Source organism: Phoca vitulina, unplaced genomic scaffold (assembly GCF_004348235.1).
Source record: "Phoca vitulina isolate PV1807 unplaced genomic scaffold, GSC_HSeal_1.0 scaffold1, whole genome shotgun sequence".
NCBI classification, from domain to species: domain Eukaryota; kingdom Metazoa; phylum Chordata; class Mammalia; order Carnivora; family Phocidae; genus Phoca; species Phoca vitulina.
The window spans coordinates 83925204-83952545 of NW_022589704.1; the positions used below are offsets into that span (position 1 = coordinate 83925204).

The window sequence follows — 27342 nt, forward strand, 5'->3', positions numbered from 1 at the left end:
TGCCAAGTTTTGTATTCTTTCTGTTTCCAATTTTGCTTTCGGTGAAGGTTTCTCGGATCTCAGCAATCCCACACATAAACATTTATCGTTATATCCATTAAGACTTAAGGTTTTAGATTTTCAACTATGAGGGAGAACTCAGCCAAAGATGCTTGAAAGATAAATACGTTTAATTAGGGGCAGAGGATGATCATTAAAGGAAGTCTGACTGCTGCAGAAGTCATTAACAATCTTAAATGAAATTTTTATTTTTATGATAGCCATTTACATGTATAATAAGAGCCAATGATTCTTGGGAGCAGTGTGACAGAAACAGAGTGTGGCGAGAACTCATGTAAGACATACTATTTAAATGAGCTGGTGTTAGCTATTCATATTTGTTAATGAACTAGATATGCAGGGCTATAAGAATGAATGTTCTGATGCTTTAAATTTTAATATCTAGAAATCAAGGGTAAGGACCAATTACTAGAATTTCCACCCTTAAAGGAATAATTAATAACGATATAACAAATGCACGGCTCCAAACTTCTAAAAAAAAAAAAAGTTTCATTTTAAAAAATTAAGATCAATAATTGAAAAACAGCCAAAACAGCAATGTCAAGCTGTGGTAGTTTGTGATCATGGCAGCTTTTTGTGCTGGTCATGGATCATAATTCTAAATGTTTTCATATACAATAATCCATATGAGTGCATTACAGACCCTGTTATCACCTGTAGTTAATGTTGCCTGTGATACAAATGAACAGGCTGTTCTTTGCTCTTACCTTTATGGTAAATAAACTAGCATTCTGGAGTCACAATAATTGAATAAAATGTAAATCCCTAATCTCATTTGGCTATTTGGACCAAGAAAGTTACCCGGCTATTACCTGTCTAGTTCTAATGATTAGTAATGATTTATTGTTCTTTTTTTTTATTGTTCCAAAAGTGCTCTGATGTGGTGCCTTGATGTCTAATGAAAAGAAATTGGTCTTAAAAAGCTACTCATTGTTTATCCTGACTCTTAGATAACACATTTTTCTTCTGATAAAATATTTTTCTTATTTATTGTTCAAAACACACAATATAGACAATAATTCTAATTCTGGTGCTGTTTTATTTAGTAGTGTTTTATCCCTGGTGCCTGGCTGTCTACCATCATACCTCAGCACATAGCTTGACTCTGAGATAAGCCCCCTCTCCTTTGCTCTTTCTCGCAGGCATTCTGTAGTTTGTCTGCAGGATGCAGGTTTTCAACTGAAGAGCCCAGTGGAGCTCTTACTGTGCCTTTCCGGTTCCAGCACAATCAAAGTTTTGTGTTTAGAATTGTCCTTGACATTCTTTCGTCCCACAATGGGGTGGACACAGTGTGCTGGAAACCATGACATCATTATCATTGACACAAACTTAAATAAATCACCTGCATCTTGGCCTCTTTCTGCTTATTCAAGGATTCTTCATCTTAAGGAAGAAAGTGCTCTTTATTTTTACAAACCCTCATCCCAAGGGTGACTGGAAAATGCAAACTTTTACAAGGGTTTTAAAAACAAATATACTATGTGGTTTTCGACACAGTATGCTGAGTCAGAGGTGTCTTGGAAAATGTTTAAGGTTAGGCAAGAGGCAGAACGACAGCCAGGATTGCCTTTAATTCAGAGGAGATATTCTTAACCTATGGATTATCATGTCCTTCTGAATATGGATTTGCAGGAAACTTAATTAAATAGGCATATACATAGCCTTTCACATACAAACCTGAAAAGGATTAGTGATTCATCTTAATAAATTGAGCCTAAAATTCAAAAAAGGAAAGGTTGGTGCTCAGTAAATTGAAGCAAAGTACATTCTAGGCAAAAGTGACACCATCTCGGTTGCATAATCTTTGGTAAAAGAGGGTTATGGCTAAGGTATTACTACAGAATGCAATGCACACAGAGAACCAACTACACATTATGTATACCCAGCATTTAATAATTTGGGAAACAACCACCTACTGTAACTTCTCTTTACTTTTTCATAAGAAAATGACAATGAGGAAGGAAGTACAGCAGAAATCTTGAACATTACCACTATTATGCAAAAAAAAAAAAAAAAAAATGCTGTTAACTGTTTTCCCCTCAGTGACTTGATCTCTCAGATGGAAAACTTATGATTCTTCTGACTCTTGGCTACCAGAAATCACATGAGATGAGTGAGGAAGAAAGACACAAAAGCTATATTTATAGCCAGTACTGAACTTCTCAGAAATACCTTAATTTAATTCCTTCCAGAGACTGATAAAAATATCAGATGAGGGAGCCTTTCAACCGATCGATTATTGCAATTGACAATACAATATTGCTATATATTGAACTTCTAAGTGTTTTATGCAAAATGTCCCTATGAAAATATTCCTTAAATAAGAGAGAAGTCCAGGGCCAGAAGCAAATTTAAAGTGATTGTACGGTTTAAACAAATACCATTCAAATCATCTGACTGTTATGGGTAGTAGCATTAAATTAGCATCTATTTATATCTGTGTATTTTGCCTTAAAAGGCCCAGGCTTTTTTAGTTCTGATAACATAAACAGATAGGCTGTAGGAGACTACTTGTAAATCATATATTTTAATTTTGCTTCTACCATTTGCTAGAACCTGTTTTTCTACCAGATAATTATGACTAGAATGTGATAAGCAAAGAATGGTCAGGATAAATTTGGGAATTTACAGAGTCCTATTTATAAAGTTTCTCTCGTTTTAAGCAAAAGGATGATCAGAGAGAGATATTTATCCTGGATCATGTTGGTTCTCATTAGTATTGTTATTGTCAAAATACAATTTTTTAAAGTCCGTGTTTAATTTATTTCCTTGAAGCATTTTTAACTGTCAGCTGCGCTCTGCCCTCTCACATGCTCTGTAATTTGGGAGACAGAAGATTCAAGAGCTCTCCTGTTTTTCAAACTCTCCCTAATTTAAAATATTGCAATTCTGGAAAATAACCTTGTATCACCTATGAATCTTCAAACTCGGTGTTACATATTTTCATCTCCATCACCACCTTGAGCTCTTGTTTACATCTATATGTTTTTCTTCAGAAAATGGCTACAGTTATATGCTGGAGCATAAATGATAAGGAAGAAAGAGATTTATGGAGTGGTAGGGAAAGGCCTGAGGAAGGTATGTATTAGAAGTTTATATAAAACAGTGAAACAGGTGTTTTCAAATACCTCTGGGATGCTTGTTTTATAAACTGGGAATTTCAGGTTTGGATATGTAGAATTAGGTTTTAAAAAAATACGCCTGCAGAGATTAGCCCCATCGTAGCTGCTCCAAGGGGGAAAAAGCATGAAATTCTCACTGTCCACTAATCATCCAGAGTTACCAATAGCACATGCGTCTTCCTAAGTACAAATACTTCGTTGCTTTTGACTCGTATTCAAAAAATAATATCTTTCCCCCTGTTTGTCACTAGAACTGCCACCAGAAGAAAAGCCCTCCGTTTGTCCCAAATACGCACCTCTGTTTTTCACAGCTTGCAGTAATGCTTAAAGTAAATAAGTTCTTGTGGAGCTAGCACTATCGGATTCATTCAATTGCCTGAACAAAGCTATTGTTTAGAGGTTTACAACAAGCCTTTTCTCTGTTTCCTTTAAAAGAATCTTCCTTGTTCCTGTGGTTGGCATGCTTAGTATAGTAAGCCTTTCTACAGTTTTCAAATGCTAAAGATAATTTTCCCCCACAGAAGAAATGAAGGAAGACTATGACACTATGGGGCCGGAAGCCACGATCCAGACCACAGTTAACAATGGTACAGGTAAGTTGTGCTTACCACGCCGAGATCGTACTTGTCCCGTGTCATGTGGACTTAGTGAGTCAGGAGGAGAAACACTGGCCCATCCATTTGTAGCTCCATGACGTAACGATTAAGTCAGACATTACAAGTCTCCTGTTTTTGTCTCAAATCGGAGTTCTCTTTATTTTACTTTACTTTATTTTATTTTTTTCGGCATATAGTATATCTTTCATTCTTAATCCCCTGATTCGCCTGTGAAAGTTGAGAAGACTGAACTGGATACGTAAATTTTCTCAACGCATGAGTTGGGCAAATTTCTGGTAGTAATTTTTATTTTAAAAGACTGCATAAATAATCTCAAAATTAGAATGTAATAGGCCTCTTCTGGCTACCACTTGATAGCAGTCATTGGGAATTCAAATGATATGCTGTAATTTAGATTGTAAATGTTTTTTCAGGAAGACAAACCAAATTTCCATGAACATTCCTCACAAAAATTGATCATCTGAGTTCCTTTGTATTCTTTCTTCACTTTTAATTCTTGGTACCCTCTGCCTCCTCTAAATTATGTTTTCCAGGCAAAAGCTTTAGAGAGAATTGACAATTTCACTTCTTTTTAATGAAGCTAAAAAAGTTACAGTAGGAAAGTGGTAGGCAGTGTTTTCTTCTACTCTGCTACTGCTGCAGAATGGATCTCAGGACAGTTGCGACGTTCCAGGCTCCGTCCCCAAAACTGAACGGTGTCTTCCCTCACATTCTCACGTCACCAGTGCAAATGTACATTGACACACTATGTTTACCTCTCTTTTCCTGGATAAGGCTAATTATTTTTGGTGGTATAAACAATCCTACACACGGCCATTACAAATATTAACCTAGTGCCTGGTGTAAGGTTATCTTACAAAACAAAACAAAAAATCACATAGCTATATCCACTCAACTCACCAATGAGAAAAAAAGTCACAGTTTTATGAAGTTTTAGAAATTTGAATAATTCAGATGATAGTCGTATCTCCCTTGTGTTGATACACATCATAATAAACTGCTCATGCTGTGCTTCTATTTCGAATGTTCTTATTAATAACTTACAAGGCACTAATTCACTTTCTTGGGTGTAAAATAAGAGAAATAATGAACAGCTGTTGTAATTTTTCTTTCATTTGAGTATGTCAATTTAAGGTACAAAAATGAAACTGTGCAATGTGGGATTAGGGAAAAAGTACAGAATTAGGAAAGATTATCAATCCTGATTTTCAGGTATAGCTCTGGCAGTAACTAGATCGTGGCCTTGGGCATGTCACTTACTCTCTTTGGAACTCAGTTTCCCCACCTGAAAAATAAATAGGTCACACTAATTGCTTCTTAAGAATACGTCCAGGTTTAATAGTCTATGTTGCAGGGGTACCATCACTATATAATATAGAAACAAGACAAAATAACTTCATATAAGAAGATAATAATAAAGAGGTAGCATAAATTCGATACTTTCTATGATGTCCCAACTCATGGGATCAAAAATGGCTTCATGTTTTTTTTAAGATAAATATTAAATTTCAACTTCAAACATAAATAAATCCTAAATTCTTGTTAACTTTATAGGCATGTAAAGTGTCACAAAAGTAAATTTATCCTACAAGGTGACAATTTCCTAGCTGTTTTTTACACTTGAAGTCTAAAATGAGATGAATAAAAATTATTCCTGTTCAAAAGATTTAAAAATAATTCTGAATGTGCTTTCAGCTGGCTTTAAGATCTCTTTTTCTGCTACTACTTACTATTGCTTACAGTTCAAGTGTATTCAGTCAATAAGTAAATGAATAAGTATTCATTGAGAATGATCTATATACACCGTTGGTGTACTTGTGGTGGAAGATGGGCCAGGAAGTTTAAGACATAGTTATTATTTAATTTGGACGATGAGACTAACACACGAGAAAAAAACAAAGAACAGTAAGAAAAATATGTGGTAAATACACAACAAATGGTAGGAACTATAATTACTTCAAATTACAAAAGTGGGAGAGATCTTATTGGGTGAGTATTCAGGAAAAGCTCCATAACAGAGGTGAAATGTGAACTAAGTATATTTTCAGTGGTCATAAAGAAGTGAGGAAGGGCTTTCTAGCAGAAGAATGTGTGAGCCAACGAAGGAAATTGTGAAATCTATTCAGAGGATAGTGAGTAAAGGATTTGCCTGAGTCAGAGGGTCCTAGGAGGTAATTCATGGGAAATTAAGCTGGACATTTAAGTTGAAGCCAGCTGATGGAGGATGTGAAGCACCAGACCAAAGAGTTTGTGTCATGTTATACTACTGTGATTTCTGTGGGGGAAAACCAGACTTTGAGAGACCAACTGGAAGTCATTGTAGTTACTCAGGTGTGAAGTGATAAAAACTTGTCCTGGGGTGGTGACAGTGGTGAAATCAGCAACGTGATTTCTTAACAATCAGTTGAATCTCTGAGTGATGGAATCAAAATGGCTTCAAGGTTACACATCTGCATGTTTAGAACATGGAAGTCCTTACTATTTCTAGATAAAAAGAAGGAGGATCCAATTTTGGGAAGACCTTGAGCTAGTCTTTAGACAGAAGTATTTTCATATAAAAGTTATATATGGATGTGAATATGAGAATGTCCACTGGAAATGAGGAATTGAAACACAGGAAGTCAGGGCTGAAGACATAGATTTGAGAGTGATGCAAATATATTCTGATAGTATTTAACATCATGGGACCATGACATTAACCATTGAGAGTGTATTTACTGAAACAAGTGGAAAGCTGAGGCCAGGGCTCCTGGTGGGTGGGGAGAAAAATCAAATTCATTGAAAGAAAAAAGATTAAGATAGAAAAAATTAAACAACCAGAAGGCAAAGAAGTAAAGTTTCAAAAAGTAGGGAATGGTCAATTCAATCAAAGATTCAGATAACTACAATTGAAAGAATGCTGAACAAATACATTGGACTTGGTAACTAGGAATTAATTGGTGACCCTCAGTTTATAACTCTGCCCTTTTAGAGAATAAATATGTATTTTTTATAGCTGCAAGTTGCTGCTTCTTATCCCCAGAATCTTTTCAGTTGCTACATACGTGGGGAATTGAAATAAGACATCTTCTCTGGTTCAAATTGCTTATTAATGGACCATCTCTTTGTCTCCACCCAAGTCCTAAAAGATCCAGCTACTGGCGGACCTTCTCTAGCCATCCCAACCTACAATGATATCTTCTTCCAATGAATGCTTATTGAACAAAAAGCCTAACCCTGCCATAAATTCTGTAGTGTGTTGTTAATTAATGTGCTATCTTTTCTATATTAGATTGCAAACTCTGAGAGCATGGATTGTTTCTTAAGCTACCATATTGCCTGTAAGAGCACCTCAATTTTGTTTTAACTTTACCCTTCAATCTTATTTTTTAATTTTAAAAAAAATTATTGTAGTCATTTTTTTATTGTACAAGGTTATATTAGTTTTAGGTGTACAATATGGTGATTTAACAATTCTATACATTACTCAGGGCTTATCAAAATAAGTACACGCTTAATCCCCATCACCTATTTCACCCATCCCCCCACCCACCTCCTCTCTGGTAATCATCAGTTTGTTCTCTATATTTAGGAGTGCCTTAAAATTAATAGGCTCAATATATTTTTAATGAATAAATATGGAATTCATTTAATATCAGATACCATTTTTCTTTTCTAATCAAAGCAGAACCAATAGACACTGAAATAGATAAAGCCTAAACAGGTTAAGCAGATTTTCTGACAGAATGTATTGTTATTAATGAGAATAAGTTGTGAAGGAAAGACAAAGACAATGTCTCTAATACTTCTCTCTGAATATTCAACACACAGATTTCATTCCTAACTAAAAGTAAGGAAAAGACCTCTGAATTTCCTTCTCAGCCCTACACATCTATTAAATAGCAAAAATTAATTAAGTTCATCTAGATGGATAGAATAGTCTTTTAGAATCTAAAAGTATCTTCTTCCTAGTATACTCTGCTGAGTTTAAAGCTGCAAGAAGCAATGGGAAGAGTTTAGTCGAATTGAATCACAGAATTCTAAAATTGAAAGTTCTACTACAGAACAATTTCTTAATTGTATTTTGATAGTTGAGGAAACAGTAGTAAAAAAATGCCACATAGCTAACTGTTGGCAGATTTGGAAATAAAATCTTAATTACCTGACATAACTTTCACCTCAGAAGGTTTTTCACCACTCTGAGGAGCTGTCCTGCTAGAAACTATGGTATCATCTTTGACTCTTACATACTTTATCTAATTAGTCATCAACTACTATCAATTCTACTATCGCAGATAGCATATATCACTTTTATTTCTCCCTATCATTTTTTTCCACTATCCTGATTTAAATCCTCATCTTTCATTTGAGTTATTATGATACCTTGTAACCAACTCCATTTCAATCCCTAATTTCTTTAATTCACTCTTCACACTAACAAAGTTAGTTAGAAGTTATTTTTCTAGCACTTGGGGGCAGATGGATAATTGTAATTCATCTCCCACACCACTTCATACTCAACCTCCTGTGGTTCTCCACTGCTTTCTGAATGAGTTGGCATTTGAGTTGAGTTGGCATCCTCATGATCTAGCGCCATCTTGCCTTTACTACCACTTCCTAGTATATACCTCAACTCTGAATGACTGATTATCATTTATACCCCTTTGCCTTTGCTTATGATTTTCCATTAACTCAGAAAGCCACTAATTCTTTTTAGTCTGACAGCATCATACACATTCTTAAAAGCCATCTCCACCAGGAAGTCATCTTACAATCTCCCGCTCAAGATTAATTACTCATTCTTTTGAGGGTCTTCTTATAGAATATATAAATTTTCTCTCATATTATACTTAGTCACCTGCAGGTATGTTTCTCCCCACTAGATTGTAAGCTACTTGAGGACGGAAATGGTATGGGGATTTGGTCACTTTATCGCTATAGATCGTAGAATGGCCTAAGTCACAAAGAGTTTTTAAAGAAATTGAGGGAGTGAATGAGAGACAAACAACAGTTGGACTTCCCTTTCATATTTCCAGGTTGACATATTTTGATACCTGGTGTGAAATAACCAACCAGACATTTTCATCTCTCATTAATCTCCCAAATGAGAAAAATTCAGTTACATTTGACCAGTCTCCAGCCTTCATGTTCTCCTCTATTTGGTCAGTCCACATTCATCCTATAACCCTTTTATCATTGTTCAAATACCCTTCCTCGAATCCTTAATTGCCCCTTAGTGCCCATAGGCAAAATCCACATTCTCCAGACCAGTATTAAGTGTCATCCATTTCATACCAACAGTGTTCCATTCTCGTCAGACCAAATCCCTTGGTAATATCAAAAAAGAATCACATTTATATCAAACTCTGAATCTCTGCCCATACTGTTCCTTGAGACCCTAATCCCTCACTCCCTTTTGTCCGGTTATCCAAATTCTACTCACCCTTCTGTTCCTCAGGGCCAGTTCACATTCTATTTCCTTAATGTGGTCATCCTAAAACACCCCAAACCATGTCAATCTCTTCCTTCTCTGAAAGTCCACAGCCCTCAGGTGGACACTACTAATTTTAACATGTCAAACTGTTCCTCTTTATAATGTTTGCACCTATTTTACCTAGTTAATTTTGTGAACACAAGAGATTTCGTGAGCTGTAAAATGGGAGTAGATTATCATGCTATCTACCTCATAGGATTGTTGAGGTAATTAAATAAGGAATATATATATAGCCTTAGTAAGGGCCCCAAAAATATTTGCTTTAAGAAAACGACTATTCCTTCTTTGCCTCAAAGTGCCCAGTACAGCAGTGAACTCACATGATACGCATTATGATTGGTAGAAGGAAAGAAGGAAGGAAGGAAGGAAAGAAGGAAGGAAGAAAGGAAGATTTGGTGGAGAAGAAATAGTCTCTGAGAAAGGAAGCCACAATAAAGGAAAACATTCCCTGTGAAGGGGATTAAGTCCAGTATCTTCAGAGAGCGAAACCATGATTTAAGTCCCTGAAATCAACTTGTTAAGGGCAAAGAACAACAGTATAGCATATCACTATTTTTTTTTACCACAAAGTTTTAGATTAGAAGCACAGCAAAGTTGATTTATAACAACATGAAGTATCGCAAACCCTGATTTATATTAACAACTCCCTGTATTGCATTTAATATTTCTACATTGGTTTTAATGTTTTAAAAATGAAAGAAATTGTATGCTTTAACACATAAGACAAAGAATGTCCTTTTATAAAGAACCTTACACCTTCCATATTTTAATCAGATTCAAATTCAGAATAAAATTATTATGTAGAATTTTTAAGAGTGTGAAAAAAAACTATTTTCTGAGAAGATTAGAGAAATGGAAAAACTTAGGAGCATTATAAAGCCTACGTGCTAGTAGTAACAAGGATCTATCTTAGGTGCTTGGTGATCATTAGCATTAATGCGATTCCACGTGCGTATCAAGACCCAAATAAGCCCCTGATGTTTTCCTCTTTGAACGTGTGTAAGTTATATTTATAAAGACAATCTAGCACTCCAGTTATAAAGGGCTATTAATAACCACCTTCATCTTTCCTTCCTTTGCTGGGAAAAGAAAAACACCTTACAACCTTACATCTAGAAACTGGGTAAGGGCAATTTAGGTTTCAGTTCTTAATCTTACAGAACAGAATAAAATTATTGTCCAAGAACTAAGTATATTGACTCTAACTATAGTCATTAAACATGTTTCCAATCTTTTAAGAATAATATATGAATGCTTTTACACATGGAAGGCAAATGTTGGCTTGGGTTGCTCCAGATTAGTCTAGAGTCAGATAAACAGCATTTGAATTTTGTCTTTATCAATTACTAGTTCATGAACTTGAGTATATAAGAATTCATTTCTACATCATTAAAGTGGAAATAATGATTCCCTATGTACAAGGTCTCATTGTAGGGATTAAATGGTATATTATTATTATTATTACTAATATTATTATTTTTGAGAGAGAGTGAGAGTGGGAGTGAGGGTGGGGAAGAGGCAGAGCGAGAGGGAGTGAGAGAATCTTAATTGTCTTTCTCTGATTGGCTTATTTGGAGCTAGAGAATCTTAAGCAGGCTCCACGCCCAGCACGGGGTTCCATGTGGGGCTTGATCTCATGACCCGGAGATCATGCATCACCTGAGCTGAAATCAAGAGTTGAATGGTTAACCGACTGAGCCACCCAGGCACCCCAATGGTATATTATTTTTAAAATACCTAATGTAACACCTAACATATACTAAATGCTCACCCTGATTTGCTTATTTTGCCAGTTTGTATCTACAGGTAAGCTTTAAACCAATTTTATGCGTTAAGAAATAAATGGATTCTGGACTGTTTCCTCCCTTTACACTAGTTCCTCATTAGCTTCTTCTCTAGAAAACAAAAATGCAATATTTAACCAATTTGTAATGGAAGGACTTAACCAGTCAATTTTGAGAGCCCCTGCCAATTAAATTCCTTTGACATCTTAGAGAACCAAGCAGACAAGCTATAGGACAAATGTCTTTTCACTGCTCCAACAATGCATTTGAGGTTAAAATATGAAGATGGAGAAGGAATTGCTTATTGCTTAGTTTTCTATTTCATTTCATCTTTACCTAGGATCCTTTTTTAAATGTAGAAGAGGATGTAGTGGTATTTACAATGTTTGTGTATAATGATGAAATCTGTCAAAGACTTTTCCTTGATCACTGACTAGCATCAGGAATCACATGTTGTTTTTCTTTTTGCCCTGAATGACAATCAAACAAACAAATAATAAAATGTTCATCACTTTACTAAGATACCTACATTTATTCTTTTCTGTCAGGGTGCTTGTTGTGTGCAGAATTTAAACTGAGGCTTGAGAAAGAAACTTTAAGGAAATAGAAGATATAGTTCTTGTCCTTAAGAAATGCAAAATCCCGGAGCGCCTTGCTGGCTCAGTCGGTAGAGCACGCAACTCTTGATCTCAGCGTTGTATGTTTGAGCCCCACCTTGGGTGTAGAGATTACTTAATAATAAAATCTTCAAAAAAAAATCATAATGACATGAAGGCAAACTTTACAAAAAAATCATTAATAGCCTAATTAGCTATTCAGATCAATAGTCACTTAGGGTGACCCTACTAAGTTTAAGACATTTTGTATTTGAAAAATACAATGAATGGTCACTGTCATTAAGGACTTACCTTCAGTTGGGTAAGTAAAACAATGGTAGATGAATAAGAAATGTGTGTAAAATGTTTAGCACAATGTTAGACGTAATAAACAGTTGTTGCTAGCCATCATCATCATCATTATATTATAACAATATGTGGATGAAGATGTTTTATTTGAAATACAAGCTATATAGGTTCAAGTGAAAGGTGTTCAATACTGCAGAGGGTTTTTGACAGCGTAGGGTCAAATATTGGAGACGTGAGGGTAGAGAAGTGCCTTAAGAGACTGCAAAATTCAGAGGTTTTCTTCAGGGAGAAGGCTTGTTAAATATGGCTCCATGCAAAAGTGAGGCATAGAGAAAGCTGAAAATGTAAAAGGAGACTGGGTAGAAGATGAAGTAAGCTATCAGGAGTTGTGAGGAAGTAGCCTTAGGGAGTAGCCTTCGCTGTGGCACATCTTTATTAGCAATCAGATCAAAAGAAAAAAGAAGAATGATTATAGAGATTTTGGTTGAATTTAAGGTAGTTCAGGGAATTCATGTCATGTGGGGATTCATGTCATGTGACATGTCAGGTTTATCTTTGGAGTAAGTAGGAAAAGAGATGATCAGTTGACAGTAAGGGAAGGGAGTAGGGTTGGAATCTTGAAGAACGGAAATCTAGAGTAATTGCTGTGGACAATATATGGAGATTCAATTACCATCACAAAAGAAGATCCTATTTGGATAACAGAGATTGAAACACGTTTCTTACAATTAATTACATTTCTTCAGACATTTTTGATACTCTAGGAGCAAAGAAACTGGGCTGGATTTTCGTTTGGTGAGGCAAGAATGACACAAGAATAAGGGGCAGGGATGGAAAAGATTTCAGGCTCCGAGGTAAACTGAGGCAAGTAAAAGCAGACCAGGTGAAATGGATGGGCAGGCTTGTCAGGGCCCAGTTATCACAGTGAAGTACCTGCGTCAGGGGAACGAAGAACGGAATGGCGGGCAAGGGCAGAAGGTTGAAACAGAGAGTAGTGGTTTCACGCTCTGGTTTGCAGAGCTGGAATCGTCCTGGGTTCAGCCCAGTACCAAAGTGTGGCCATCCCTGTGGTTAGAGAGACTCAAAAGCCTCGGAAGCCAGGATCCTACATGGACTATCTGTTGAGCCATGAAGTTTCCCAGAGTGATAGTATTGGCAGCCCTGGGGTAAACACGACCACGGGACAAGCGTCATCTTACCTGAGCTATGCAAGTAGTGTCCTAAAACATGATGGCAAAAATGGAAGACTGAGGCTTCAAAAAATTGCAGCTACAAAGTGGAGGTTTTTGGAGGGTAGATGTTAAGTTTGCTTTTCTCTGAAGTCCCTCTAAATGGGCACGTTGTTCATACAACCTTGATGGTTGACAAATGGGTTGTTTGTTGAATTGGTGAATAAATGAGTAAACAAATAAATGATGAGCAAATTAATAACTTAGGAACATTGGTTTGAAACGGCCATGTGAATTGAGGAGTATGTTGATCCATCCTCTGCGCTCTGTGAGCTTAGACACGTGAAAGCAGGAGCGGCTGTGCTGGAAAGGTCTGTGAGGGATGGAGTATTATGACAGGATGACACAGTTTCATCTAATCTGAAGAAGTGGAACGCATGTAGGAGGATATCATTAAGCATGTGGGGGGATAAACAAGTAATATGTGGAATGGGAAAGCAAAATGAACCATGAATAAAGGGTGGTTTTTGGTTTTGTTTTGTTTTGTTTTGTTTTTTTTGGTCTCTAGTTCCAAGTTAAGCTTGAGACATTTTTTTATTTACTATCACCATAATAGTTAATAAAAATTCACCTTTGCAAAGTGTTTCATAAAGTTATTCCTTTCTCAGTGCCTTTAGAAACACAATTAAAAATAAAAAATATCTAAAATCGGAAGACACAATCCTTAAATATTAAATGGAAATTATAAATAAGCATCTTGAGTAGAGAATTTGAAAAACTTTTATGTTTTCACTTTACACCAATAGACTTGGATGTGGATCACCCAGTGAAAAAAATGAAGAGCAGGAACATGAAAGGACAAATTGAGAAAAAAAAGTTTAGAATTCCATATTTTATTTATATTGAAGTGAGCATTTACCATGGCTTTCCCCATACTAATTTTATGTCAGCAACCTTGTCAGCATCTAGGACCTATTCAAATCATGTCAAATCGGTTGGGCATACTGAAAAACTGAAAAGATGGGGTTCTCTCTCTGTCTTTTTCTTTCGCATATTGAGTCACTATGATACCGTGGAAAGAGTAATGGGTTAAGAGTCAGGATATATGAGGGGCGCCTGGGTGGCTCAGTCGTTAAGCGTCTGCCTTCGGCTCAGGTCATGATCCCAGGACCCTGGGATCGAGCCCCACATCGGGCTCCCTGCTCCGGGGGAAGCCTGATTCTCCCTCTCCCACTCCCCCTGCTTGTGTTCCCTCTCTCGCTGTGTCTCTCTCTGTCAAATAAATAAATACAATCTTTAAAAAAAAAAAAAAGTCGGGATATATGAATTCTCCATCAAGCTTTTCCAGAAATTATTTGTCTAACTTTGTATGAATCATAAACCTCACTGTACCTTAGTTGTATCATCTGTTAAATGAGGAAATTAGACTAGAAATTTTGAACTCCACCCCACCCTACCCTTTCTTCTAATGAATTTTTCCTGGGAAGCCTGAACAAAGACAACAAAGCACCGGCTGAGCTAGTTGGCATGGGAGGGGGAGGTCCTGCCTCGTGGTATTATACCCAGGGCCCTGTGTTTGTTAGAGCTTTGACTTTGGTTTAATGTTCTTCTGTTGTCATTTTGCACCAGGCCCACTGGGCCCCACTGTAGCCAGTCCTGCTTATAGCTCACAAAATGCATTAGGATAATAGCAGAGTATAAGCCAGAATGGGAAGGGGTGGGACCAGGGATTTTCCACCCGAAGTACCACAGAGAAATGCCAACTATGTCCAGGTTTATCAGATTCTTCTGAGGTGTCTCCAGAGCAGTTGGAAGCCTCTAGATCTAGAATGAAAATCTTGCCTGAGCAAGAAACACCATGGTTCAAGGTATAACTCCCCTAAATTGATGATATTAATGATAAGGTTAGGAGGCTAGCAAGTAGTTTGGCCTCTTTAAATACAAATTTTGTGCATCACTCAATAGCAGAGAAGAAAGTGGGAAAAGAGTAAGAACGTTTCTGTACCATTATTATCCTCTTGGTTTAATAACTTCCAATTCCTCTTATTCTTACGTGGAATTTAAACTAAATTTTTTTTATTTTTTTATTATTTTTAATCTTTTGTTGTTGTTGATGTTGTTTATTTAAGTAATCTCTACACCCAACGCAGAGCTCGAACTCACAACCCTGAGATCAGGAGTCACATGCTCCACTGACTGAGCCAGCCAGGCGCCCCTAAATTAAATTTTTTTAATTAGCTAGGTTTCTTATATGGGTAACAGAAGCCACACAAGTTTGATCTTAAGTTATTTCTCAGCAAGAGTTGAGTGAATATATAGTGTAAATCCATTGTGCAAGATCAGTTTATCAGATAATTCAATACCTAAGTACTCAACAAGGAGAGAATCATATTATTATAAAGCCTGTCGTTTTCTTCTTGTTTATACTCCCTGTCGCCGTCTTATATGTTGGAAGAGTTTTGTCATCCAGTCAGATATGTCATGTAAATCGTCATTTAAAAATTTTTAGTTAACCCCATACAGTAAGTTTATAAAAATAAACTAGAGAAAGAGATAGGTTTTAAAGAGAGAAAAACAGATGTAGCACTTGGTAGGTGAGACAGGAGGGTCATTTGCAGGCTATAATCAGTGTATCCCAAGAAGATCCTGTCGCTTCCTGGCTAATGAATGCCGTGGTTTTATTAGCTTTGTTTGTGATGAGGGACAGCTAAGTCCACTTCACAGCAAGGGTTCCCACAAGAAATAACTGGTGTCCCAAGCTTCTTGAGTGTCCCCTTCATTCACTCAATAAATGTTTCATAAGCACTGTTTTCCTTGTGATGTTGTCAATGGTTTCTAGTCACCTCCAAAATCTCAATCTGTGTCTGTGCTTCCTCCAGCAGAAAGCTATGTTGCTTTGAGTTTTTAATTGAAAAGACTATAGATGAAACTCTTTAGGCCTAGCCAGTGAATAAAAAAGCAAATTCATTAGGGCAATTAATTTATTGAAAGTATGGAATTCTGAAACTTCAGGGATACCTCAGAAAGCATATCCTAGCTCATTTTACAGATGAAGATACTGGGATTAAACATTCTATGTGGCTGAGCCAAAATGGGTTGCCCAATGACCCTGAACCTGATCTGATCATTCAGTTATTGAGCACTAGCTGTGTACCGGGCACTGCACCAGGCACTGGCGATACAAAGCTGAATAAAACACAGTCAGCACACAGATACACAAACGAAAGGTTGTAATGTGATGTGCTAAGTTCAGTGATTGAGATATGCAGATGCATACGTGCAGAAGGGAGTTCTGAGCTCAGGCTGAGAGAGTCAGGAAGGCCACGTGACCTGGGGCTAATTCTGCGCTGCTTCCCCAAACCATGTCACTGAATACCTTATTTTAGCCAGGTGATGCAGATAACTGAATTCCCAGGGCATTGAGTCCTAAACTGGGTGTGCATCAGAACCCCTGAAGGGCTTGTCAACACTGCTGGTGGTGTTTTTGAACGAGTTCCCAGGTAATACTGATGCTGCTGGCCTGGAGGCCACATTTTGAAAACCATGCCCTAGAGCATCCTTAGGGGTTGTGTGTCTACAAAAAGCCTATAAGAAGAGCACTGAATTGCCGGGCAAAACACCTTACTTTATAAACCCCTCAAAAATATAATAACATAGTCCTAGAATCTTTTCAGTAAGATACCAATTCCGAAATTTTAGATTACACAGTAATGTGAAAAATAAATACATATGAACTTACTTGGGATTCTTCCTTTAAAGGCCTGGATTCTGTCTCTATACATAGCAATCAAAACTGTCTAAGGCTCAGAGGTCTCTAAATTTTGATATTCACAGTCCCTTAATATAAAACCTCACTTTAAAATTAGACTGTGTCCCTGACTGAGCTGCTTCCTGCTGTTGAGGGAGATATTTGATCCTGCAGAGTACTACGGATTCCCAGATTCCTATCCCCCGTTCCTTCTGCCCCTCCCTCTCCTAAAGCTCTTACACGTCAGGGGCTCTCATTGGCATCTGAGCATGCGTTCCCTGGAGAAAGCCACGTCAGAGCAGGCATGGAGAGACCCACCCAGACGCTGTGCTATTTCCCAAGAAGAAAAGAAAACTTTGTCTCTCTGGAGGAGCCTTCCCTGGCTTTGCACACATCTCCATAGCAGTCGGAGGCTCTCCTGGGCTGCCTGTGTAGCTGGGTAATGAGAAAAAGATTGTGCTCTTCCCTTACGGTTGTTTTTAGATATCTGGTGCTAATATGTATTTTGGAAGCCTTCTACAGAAAGGCACACATGCATTTTTAATGATAAAAATGCTTCTATTCATTAATTAACTTTAAACAAAGTAGCCATGAGAATTTATATACCTCAACAAATGCTGAGTATGGGCTTCTTTATTTTATCTTTTTTATTTAAATTCATTTAGCCAACATATAGCACATCATTAGTTTCAGAGGTAGTGTTCAATAATTCATCAGTTGCATGTAACACCCAGTGCTCATCATGTGCCCTCCGTAATGCCCATCACCCAGTTACCCTATCCCCCCACCCACCTTCCCTCCAGCAACCCTCAGTTTGTTTCCTAGAGTTAAGAGCTTCTCATGGTTTGTCTCCCTCTCTGATAACTTCCCATTCAGTTTTTCCTCCTTCCCCATGTGGGCTTCTTTAAAAATTCAATACAGAAGACTAAATTAAAAATAATTTTCAGGGCAACAGGGTGGTTCAGTCGTTAAGCATCTGCCTTCAGCTCAGGTCATGATCTCAGGGTCCTGGGATCGAGTCCCGCATCGGGCTCCCTGCTTCTCCCTCTCCCACTCCCCCGGCTTGTGTTCCCTCTCTTGCTGTCTCTCTCTCTGTCAAATAAATAAATAAAATCTTTAAAAAAAAAAAATAAAAATAATTTTCTATGTTTTCTTATCATCTACAATATCAATAGAAAGACTATTTTTCTACCAGATGATGAATACCTTACCTAGATTTTGATTGCTTCTCCAGGTCCCTTTGCCTTGACAAAGGAAGTGAGTAAAAGTCAGATTATATGCTAAGTGCATAATTTCTACGTTATACTGAGAAGTATCCATATATATATATATTCCTTGTTATACATTTATGTATACATTTATACATTATGTATTTATATGTCTGTATATTGCAGAACCACAACCATTTCATATACATATCTCTCAATATGAGAATCACAGAAGCAGGAAAACAATTATAAATCAACACCATTGTTGGGGCGCCTGGGTGGCTTAGTCGTTAAGCGCCTGCCTTCGGCTCAGGTCATGATCCCAGGGTCCTGGGATCGAGTCCCACATCAGGCTCCCTGCTCGGCAGGAAGCCCGCTCTCCCTCTCCCACTCCCCCTGCTTGTGTTCCTGCTCTCGCTGTCTCTCTCTGTCAAATAAATAAATAAAATCTTAAAAAAAAAAAAAAAACACCATTGTATCCTCATCCCAAAGCACACTCTCTGGCATTAGTAGGCACTCAATAAATAGTTATTAAGCAGTGGGATGGATGAATGATTCAACTTGGTTTTTTACATGTATTTACTTCAGCTTTTCTAGACCCTCCAAGATATTTTCTTTTCCGTAAGAATTATTTATTGTTCATTTTATGTTCATTAAAATGGCTTGGCATAATATTCAAACATATTTCTTCAATTTTTTAATGAAAATGGAAAACATGCTGGGTACAAGATCAGTTATAATAGAGTACCTGCCTTCCTACAAGAACACATGCTCATTACAAATACAGAAAATAAATGGCGAAGGGATGGAAGTAAATAGAGAAAAACAGAAAAAGAGAAGGAATGAGTATCAAGGTCTCATTATGATTTAACTATTTGTGGACACAAGCAAACCTCACTTTTAAGTATCTTTGAGAAAGTGTCCTAAAACAGTTATGGGAGGTGACTGATTTTGAAGACCAATACATCTCTTTCACTTAGAGTTCTATTAACATTGCTTCTTTTTTAAGCAATAACTTTAAAAGTTAATCCATATTGATAATTATCATTATCTAAGAATATCAATATCTGAGGTAGACAGAAAACTATTTATGAAAGTATCATTAATAAGCAACATTAGCAAGAGTGAACATACTGACAAGAAACATGAAGCTTTTCTAACTTGAAGCAACCTAGAAATTTATCCTAACAATATTAAAAATACACATGGTGATGAAGAAGCATTTTTAATTAATGAATTTTTGTTTTTGTTTTTTGTTTTGGATACAGAAAAGTTTACCTAACCTTAGGGGAGGTTGAGATATTTGTAAGACACTAGGGTAAATTTTAGGACTAAATGCAAAATCTCCAGAGAAGGTATGGGAAGAAATTACTTTGAGGTTTCTTGTGAATTTTTGTTATGGTTTGATCATAAATATCATGCAAATATCCTTTGTCGGTGTATTTTGGCATTTCTTCCAAGGAGACAAGGAATGAAGAGGATTACAGAAGAAAAATAAAATAAAATAAAAAAAGAAAATGAGGTTGATTTTACACTAGAAAAATGCAGTGGGGAATTCTATAACTTTCTAGTGAATTTTCTACCTCATTCCTATGTCCACAATATAGTATTACAAAATCTTTGTAAAAACCAAAAATGTAAACTGCTATACAGAACCAAAACTTCATCCTCCTCAACAAGTTTGAGAGTAACCAAAATTTAATCCCATTATTTGTTCAGATATAACAAGTAGGGTGATTTGGGATCTCAGAGATTGAAACACACATAGCCTGAAGTAGAAAAGGGAGTTTTTCAGCTCACAGACTCTAAGGAGGTTTGACTACAGAGCCACTGGAAGGACACAGGTACAGCTTGGCCTCAGGAGCAAATATAGCTAGAAATGTACTGTCAGGACTTGCCATCTTGTCTTTGCTTTTCTCTTCTCTCTGCATACCTGCTTCAGTCTCTTTCTTCATAAATCTTCTTAGCCTACGTGGGATATATCAGTTCCTTTGTTCTACATCTTATAGCTACAGTCACTTGAAGGAAATAAACTCCCTTGATGCTCCCTTTTGGACAGTCCTAAAATCATAAGGAAAGGATTTGCTGACTCAATTGGATCCATTGGCTACCCCTGGACGGATCAATAGTTTGGCCTAGAGAATGAAGGACTAAGATAGGTTCACTTTAGGTGCTGATTAATCCATTGTGGCTAGGAGAGCAGAATCATGCAATAATAAGGCAATTCCCTTGGGTACCATAAAGTTTGACAATAGAAAATATGGGGAGCCGGGCGCCTGGGTGGCTCAGTTGGTTAAGTGACTGCCTTCTGCTCAGGTCATGATCCTGGAGTCCCGGGATCGAGTCCCGCATCGGGCTCCCTGCTCAGCGGGGAGTCTGCTTCTCCCTCTGACCCTCCCCCTCTCATGCTCTCTGTCTCTCATTCTCTCTCTCTCAAATAAATAAATAAAATCTTTAAAAAAAAAAAAAAGAAAATATGGGGAGCCATTCCCAGGCAAAGGAGAATGTTGTGGTACTGGGCAGGAAAACCATATGTTACAAGTACCCATAGCAACACCAAGGAAAAAACCACATTATACCTGGGTGGGTTATGCCTAGACTATTTCATGGAAGTCTAGAATATAGCCCACTTAAGTGACTCTTACATATATGAGATGTATAGCTAATAGCATATCTATACCACATGAAGAAAATCTTGATGGGGCAAATGGATTTAAATGATTGAGTGCTGTCTTCTTCATGAAATTTTTTTTTGATCACTCACCTGAACCCTACTGAACTCTTGTAGGTATTTATGGTCATCACTACACAGTTAATCACATAGTTGTTCTAGAATTGCCTGAATTCCTAGCTCAACTGTGGGTATCTTACCTTATGCTTCCTTTTACTAGAAGACTTCTATACCAAGATTAGCGTTAAGCACATAATTTATTCCACATTCATTCCATAAATGATTCTTAAGAGCCTACTAATTTCTAAGCAATATACTCAAAGCTCAGGGTACAAAGATGATCCTTAAAGAGAGCGTATGATTTGTCTTTTGTCCCTATCACACTCGACATAGAAATCTAGCATAGGCAAATTTGACCTAGCAAGTGAACTGCCTTCCAAATACCAGTAGTGTTGTTTCTAGATGCAGTTTAGTTTGCCTATCCAGAAAAATCAGAATTTTCCCCCTGTTGAAGCCAAAAGGCTATTAATGCAAATCCCATTGAATTTGCATTTGGTTACATTTCTGATGGAAGCATTCATATGCAAATGAAAATTCGTGAAAAGATAGCCAGATAATTCAAATAGTTGCTGAAATATCAAGATAAAAGTAGGATGTTAAAATGTCCATCCATCCATTTTTACTAGGTTACACTAAGGATCGTTAAGTGGGTCAGTGTTCTTAAAAAGTTTAAATAAGTCATGCCTTAAACACTTGACAACATTCTAATAGGTCTGGATTCAGAAAGGAGCTGTTAGATGACTTTCTACTGCCACAGGGCTGAAAAAGAAGTCTGTCCCTGGTCAAATCAGTCAAGTTGCTCAAAAGAGGTTCATCTTTGAGCCACCATCTTGTCCCCTTTATCTTTTCTTGCATTAAAAACAAAAGGTGATTTTTGATAGATGTAAAGGCATTTTGATGATCCAAAACAATGAACAAATAGTTTGTGCAAGTTGGCAGTTCTTCGTACTCTCTAGGGATTAAATGGTGCAAGTTAAATGACACCATCACATTCACTACCAATAAATACCATTTGGAAAGCATCTGTGGCATCATAAGCATACCAACGGAAAATTGGTCTTAATCAATGTTCATGTTCTTCTAAAAGATTTAAGACTTGGAGGTGCCTGGCTGGCTGAGTCCGTAGAACATGCAACTCTTGACCTTGGGGTTGTGTGTTCGAGTCCCACATTGGGTGCAGAGATTACTTAAAAATGAAATCTTAATAAATAAGTAAAGAAAAGAGTTAAGACGAGATTCGAAGAAAAGATTTAAACAAATTTCAAGGTATAAAATCGTAATCTACTATTACACATTCCAAACCTATATTCGAAGGAAATACAGGTGCTGGAATCAGACTGTCGCTCTTGTTCAACTTATCAGAAGCTGGAGGGGCAAGAGGGAAAGTTTTGAGATCACACCACTCAGGATTGTTAGCACTTAGTTTAATAGTCTGCAAAGTGTGATGCTCCCCAGTTTCCTTTTATTTGATGCAATGTATTGGTTCATAGTTTCAAGTGTTTTTAGAATTCTGGTGCTCCGTGCTTTGGTGACTGTCATCTGTCATCCATCAAATTTGGAAAGCCTGAACCTAGGATAAGGTCCTAGCCTCTCCCTCCTTGGCACAGCCAATCCTTCCCCCAAGGCTAGTGTTTTCACTTGTTAAATATCTCTCAAATCCAGCCACTTCTCATAGTCGCCATCACCAATTCCTTAACCTTTATCTTTGCCTGGTTTATGGCAAGAAACTCCTAACGGGTTTCCCAGAATCGACTTTTCTTTTCCCACAGCCCCTACCATACAATAGCCAGAGCTGTCATTTAAAAATGCAGATAATTCACAATTTCATCCAATCATCTCCTTGCTTAATACCTGTCAATGGCTTCCTGTTTCTCTTAGAATAAAAGCCCAGTCCGTAAGAGGGCTGCTGCACGCCGCATGTTCTGGTTCCTGCTTGCCTCTCCACCCTCGCATCATATTGCTTCCCTTCCGCTGTCTGCACATGAGCACTGTCTCTTTAGGTGGTGAAAAGCACCACGCTCCTTCCAGTCCCCGCATCCTTGCATGCGCTGGTCTGCCCCAGCTTCTACAGCTCGTGAACTCCATGCCTTCTCCGTTAAAGTTTTCCTGATCTTCTAGACTCCATCGGGTTCCCCTGCTGCTTCTTTCAAACTACCACACAACTTCCTGTCCTAATACTTATGTGAGTGTGTAACGTTATTTTCATTTTTGAGAAAATATCAGGCGTACTGATTGTTCTCGTGTTTTCCTGAAGGATGAAACTGGATCTGGTTTTTGCTTATCAAAACAAGACATGATACCTACCATATACCAGTCATTCAGTACTTGTTGAATTAATGGAAGGTTCCGCTTTCTGTTCTTTTCATCTATAATCCACAAGTTCATAACAGTGAAAGCAAGAATAAAAATGAAAATAAAAAGAAAAATTGACTAGCTTGCTCGAACATCATCCTGCCACAAATGCTCAGAAATAACTAGTATGGCAAATACTGGAATATCTTTTATGGCAGAGAAGGTGAGGTGAAGAATATAGGGGAATCAAGGTTAACAGCTCTCAGAAACTACGAAAGTAGGACTCCACCATTAATTGTGCTAGCAATGGACTGTATTCATCTACTTACTGTAGCAGACACACTCCCCAACACTGTCTCATGCATAAAAATGTTTATTTAGGGTATTTAAGCCACAGCTTATTTCAGAAACGTATCTAAAGGTTTCAAATGTACAAAGTCTTGTGACACAGTTGCTAAAATTGATTTGCAGCTATTATTCATTTCATGGGAATAGAATCATAATGACAAAAGTTAACAATCATATCAAAATCACACAGCAGTATAGCCAGTTTCTTTTGCTTTTATTAAGTATTTCTGTTAATTTTATTTTATTTCTATTTATGAGCTTCATTTTATTTTCACGCAGCTTTAAAACACTGAGCTAAATATTGAAATTATAGGACGAGGTGAAGTGCCACATCCCATGATTTTTTTAACAAAGTCCCATTATTATCTCTCTAGGAATATCTATCCTTTCGCATCTGTGTCAGACTGTGTAGTCCTGGCCATCTGTGATGTGCAGAGTGGACGGTTAAAAGCTTATATTTAGCAACAGGATGTATCTGTGGTTAGGCACGTTAAGTTTAGTGGACAATAAAAAATTAAATATACCTTTCTTAAAAGAAAAGGAAGGTTTATATGGACTGTTAAAGTAGCTTTGAGCTCCTATTATCTCTCATGTTTATGGATCTTAGAATGTAGCTCTTTTTTTTCATTTTTTAAATTTTCCCTAAAAAAACATTTTAAACTATCTTTCATTCTTTGTGAATTATGCGGACCCGTATTCCAGGAAGAGGAAAATAAAGATGTGCCTATTTAATTTAAAGTCGAGTGTCCTCTTTTTTTTTTTTTTTTTTGCATATATTACAAGAATAAGCATTCAATCAATGACTGGTCATCTGTGACACTTCTTACAAATAAACTAGGTATTTGTTGTCTTTTTGCAAGTCAACATTTCGTACTAACAATGATGTAAATGGACTTGGGCCCCTCGGAAGAAGGCCCCCGCAAAGACATTTATGATGTCCTCTTATGATTTCAGTTAAGACTGCAAATTGCACATCAGACTTTGAGGAATACTTTGCCAAAAGAAAACTGGAGGAACGCGATGGCCATGCAGTCAGCATCGAGGAGTACCTTCAGCGCAGTGACACAGCCATTATTTACCCAGAAGCCCCCGAGGAGCTGTCTCGCCTTGGCACGCCAGAGGCCAATGGGCAAGAAGAAAATGGTGAGGCTGTAATTCATTTTTAGCCACTACACTGACCTCTGCAGCTGTTACAATTACAAATGCACTACATGCCTGGGTGTTTACCTTAAAATTTGAGGAACAGCTGCAGAGGCATGGAATTTCATGAGCAAAGATTAGAACTGTAATTTTAGGGTATTGTGAAATTTTTTTTGTCAGCAAATTTGTGTCATTTGTACATCCAATAAAGAACAAGAACAATTAGAGCCCATTTCTAAGAGATAAAAATATCGGAATTGATTCCAATGTTTCTGAAATATTTCACTTTTGAGGAACAAAAAAAAAAGTTTAGAACGAGTGACCCTCGCCTTCCCTTTCTTCTTTACTGACACCTGAAAAAGCTCTCGCCGGCTGTGAATTCCCGAGTCACATGTGACCAAAGGTTTTTCACCACGAACTGTCAGTCACCTAAAGAGAATTTCCTCATTTATCAGCTGTTTAAATTTCCCCCCAAAAGCGCCAGTAATTAATTAACTTCCCAGCGCAGCGTGAGCTGATTCCGACAAGTCTGTGCTGGGTGCGCGCGGGGACCGGTGCGCGCGGGGGCCGGGGGCAGTGATGGCGCTCTTGTGGAGCAGATTGCAGTGATTCCTGTCATACCAGCCTGGGCAGGCAGCCCATTAGCTGCCATTGATTTACTGACCTTTTGGCCTGCTTCTCTCCCTCTCGTCTCTCGGCTACAGACCTGCCACCTGGAACTCCAGATGCTTTTGCCCAACTGCTGACCTGCCCCTACTGCGACCGGGGCTACAAGCGCTTGACATCACTGAAGGAGCACATCAAGTACCGCCACGAGAAGAATGAAGAGAACTTTTCCTGCCCTCTTTGTAGCTACACGTTTGCCTACCGCACCCAGCTCGAGCGGCATATGGTGACGCACAAGCCAGGGACAGATCAGGTGGGGGGTTGGTTTTAAGTGATTTCTTGCTATAATAACCCCTTAGAGAAACGATATTGCTTTGATTGGCAATCATTATTAATTTTTCATGGCATTTTGAAGATGCAGATCTTTTAATGGTAATAGCTTTAATTGAGGTCTAAATGATTTTTTGATGGTCTCTTCTAATATGATTTAATAGTCTTATGTTCACGATCGAATGAGTGTGTTAATTTCTAATTTAGAAATTTTATTTGCACTTTAACTTGACTTTAGTTTCATTTTTATGTTCCACAAAAAGTGAATGAAATCGTAGCATTTTAATTATACATTATTAAACATCTCAGCAATTTTAATTCCATTTTTCACCTAGTTTTACTCAGAATTTTTTTTTTTTCATATAGGATCTAAGCCAGAGTAAAAGAAGTGTGTATTTCTTTCATTTGTCATATAACACCTTCAGGTACTTAGAGTGTTTTTACAAGCTGCTACTAGTTTCTGAAATCTAATTAAGTGGGTTTTTTTTTAATCAAAAAGGCATATTATACATCTGTTTATATATATATAAAATAAACTGGATTGATACTACAATATTGGACATACATTTAAAATGATCCCTTTTGATTTGCATGCCTATGGCTAAATGTTAAGATTGTTCTGCCTCTTTTGGCTGATTTGTGTTAAAAAATAAAAACTCTATCTTGAGAGGTAAGCATAGCTTCTCAAATCCTTAAAATGTTTGAATAGGAATGATTCACAGTGTCCATTACATGTTTTAGCAAAACTGCTCTTTCTGTCCTCCTGGGAGAAATGACTGCAGATTGGTATTACGTGTTTGAATGGTAACAGAAATGGTGTGCCTGAAGTCCCAGTAACTGGCCTTACAGATCTGGAAGCCTCCTATTTAAGCCTTGCTACCGTATCGGTTTTAAAAAAAAAGTGTTAAACCGGACATCCTATAACATTCTTATGCTTCTTTTTTCTTGTGGGCATTATTTTCTTTGAATAAGGAAAATGAGGATAACCAAACACAATCAAGACATGGTGATGATACTATATTATGGGATCTTACTATTGTAAAAGAACAGCTCAGGAAAATCATTCCATTTCTATCCGATTGGGCTTGTCACCTGAACGTTTTTCAAAGTTCACTTACAAAAGCTATGCTTGCATAGTTACACTTATGTAACAGTTTATCTCCCCTTGCTTATATGCACAAAAACTCGAGGGAAAAAAAAAAAGTGCCTAGATATTTATCTAGCATAACTGCTTTAAATTTCACATGCAGAAGTGTGATTGTGTTGGCGCATTATGAATGGTAGCTTTGGTGTTGAAAAGTCCCCTCATTTGCTCATGGCATTTACAATTAGTAAATTAAAATGATTGTATCATATTAACAGTGGCACAACTAAAGTTTATAGTAGTCCTCTGAGGGCTGTGGGGGGAGACAAAGCAGCTGTTGCTGTTTGTTTATGCAACTCAGCAACATATGAGCGCTGGTCCCTCAATGGCGCTCCGCGGGCTGGGCTCCGCTTGATCTTTGAAGGTTGCTGCTGTTTGAACAAACCTCCCTGTGTCCCATGTAACACCATCTGTCTCACTAGGAATGTGGGAAGATTCAGCACACCCTAGCAGTTGTCATACCGCTTCTGTGCTGTCTTTTTGCAAAAGGCTTTTGTGTCATTGCTGCTTGAAGAAGGCTGACCTCCTACCTTGAGCATCCAGAGTGGATGACTGTATTTTTTTTTTTTTTTTTAGCATTCTAAGTCACAGTGCTTTTTTTCTCTTGTTCAAAAAGGTCAGCTGTGTTTGATTATATCTTTGCTGCTTTTAACTTGTCTTTTCAG

The 27342-nt window shown here is 37.4% G+C and overlaps 1 protein-coding gene across 5 annotated transcripts in view; it reads left to right on the forward strand.

The window, feature by feature from the left end:
* ZEB2 (zinc finger E-box binding homeobox 2) overlaps positions 1–27342 on the forward strand; it is a 134055-nt gene that overhangs the window by 89936 nt on the left and 16777 nt on the right. For all 5 annotated transcript variants that reach the window (XM_032410963.1, XM_032410972.1, XM_032410982.1 and 2 more), the window contains 3 exons: positions 3704–3775; positions 24412–24600; positions 25302–25516. In XM_032410963.1, coding sequence (XP_032266854.1) covers positions 3704–3775; positions 24412–24600; positions 25302–25516 — 476 coding nt within the window. The remainder of the gene's footprint in view (positions 1–3703; positions 3776–24411; positions 24601–25301; positions 25517–27342) is intronic.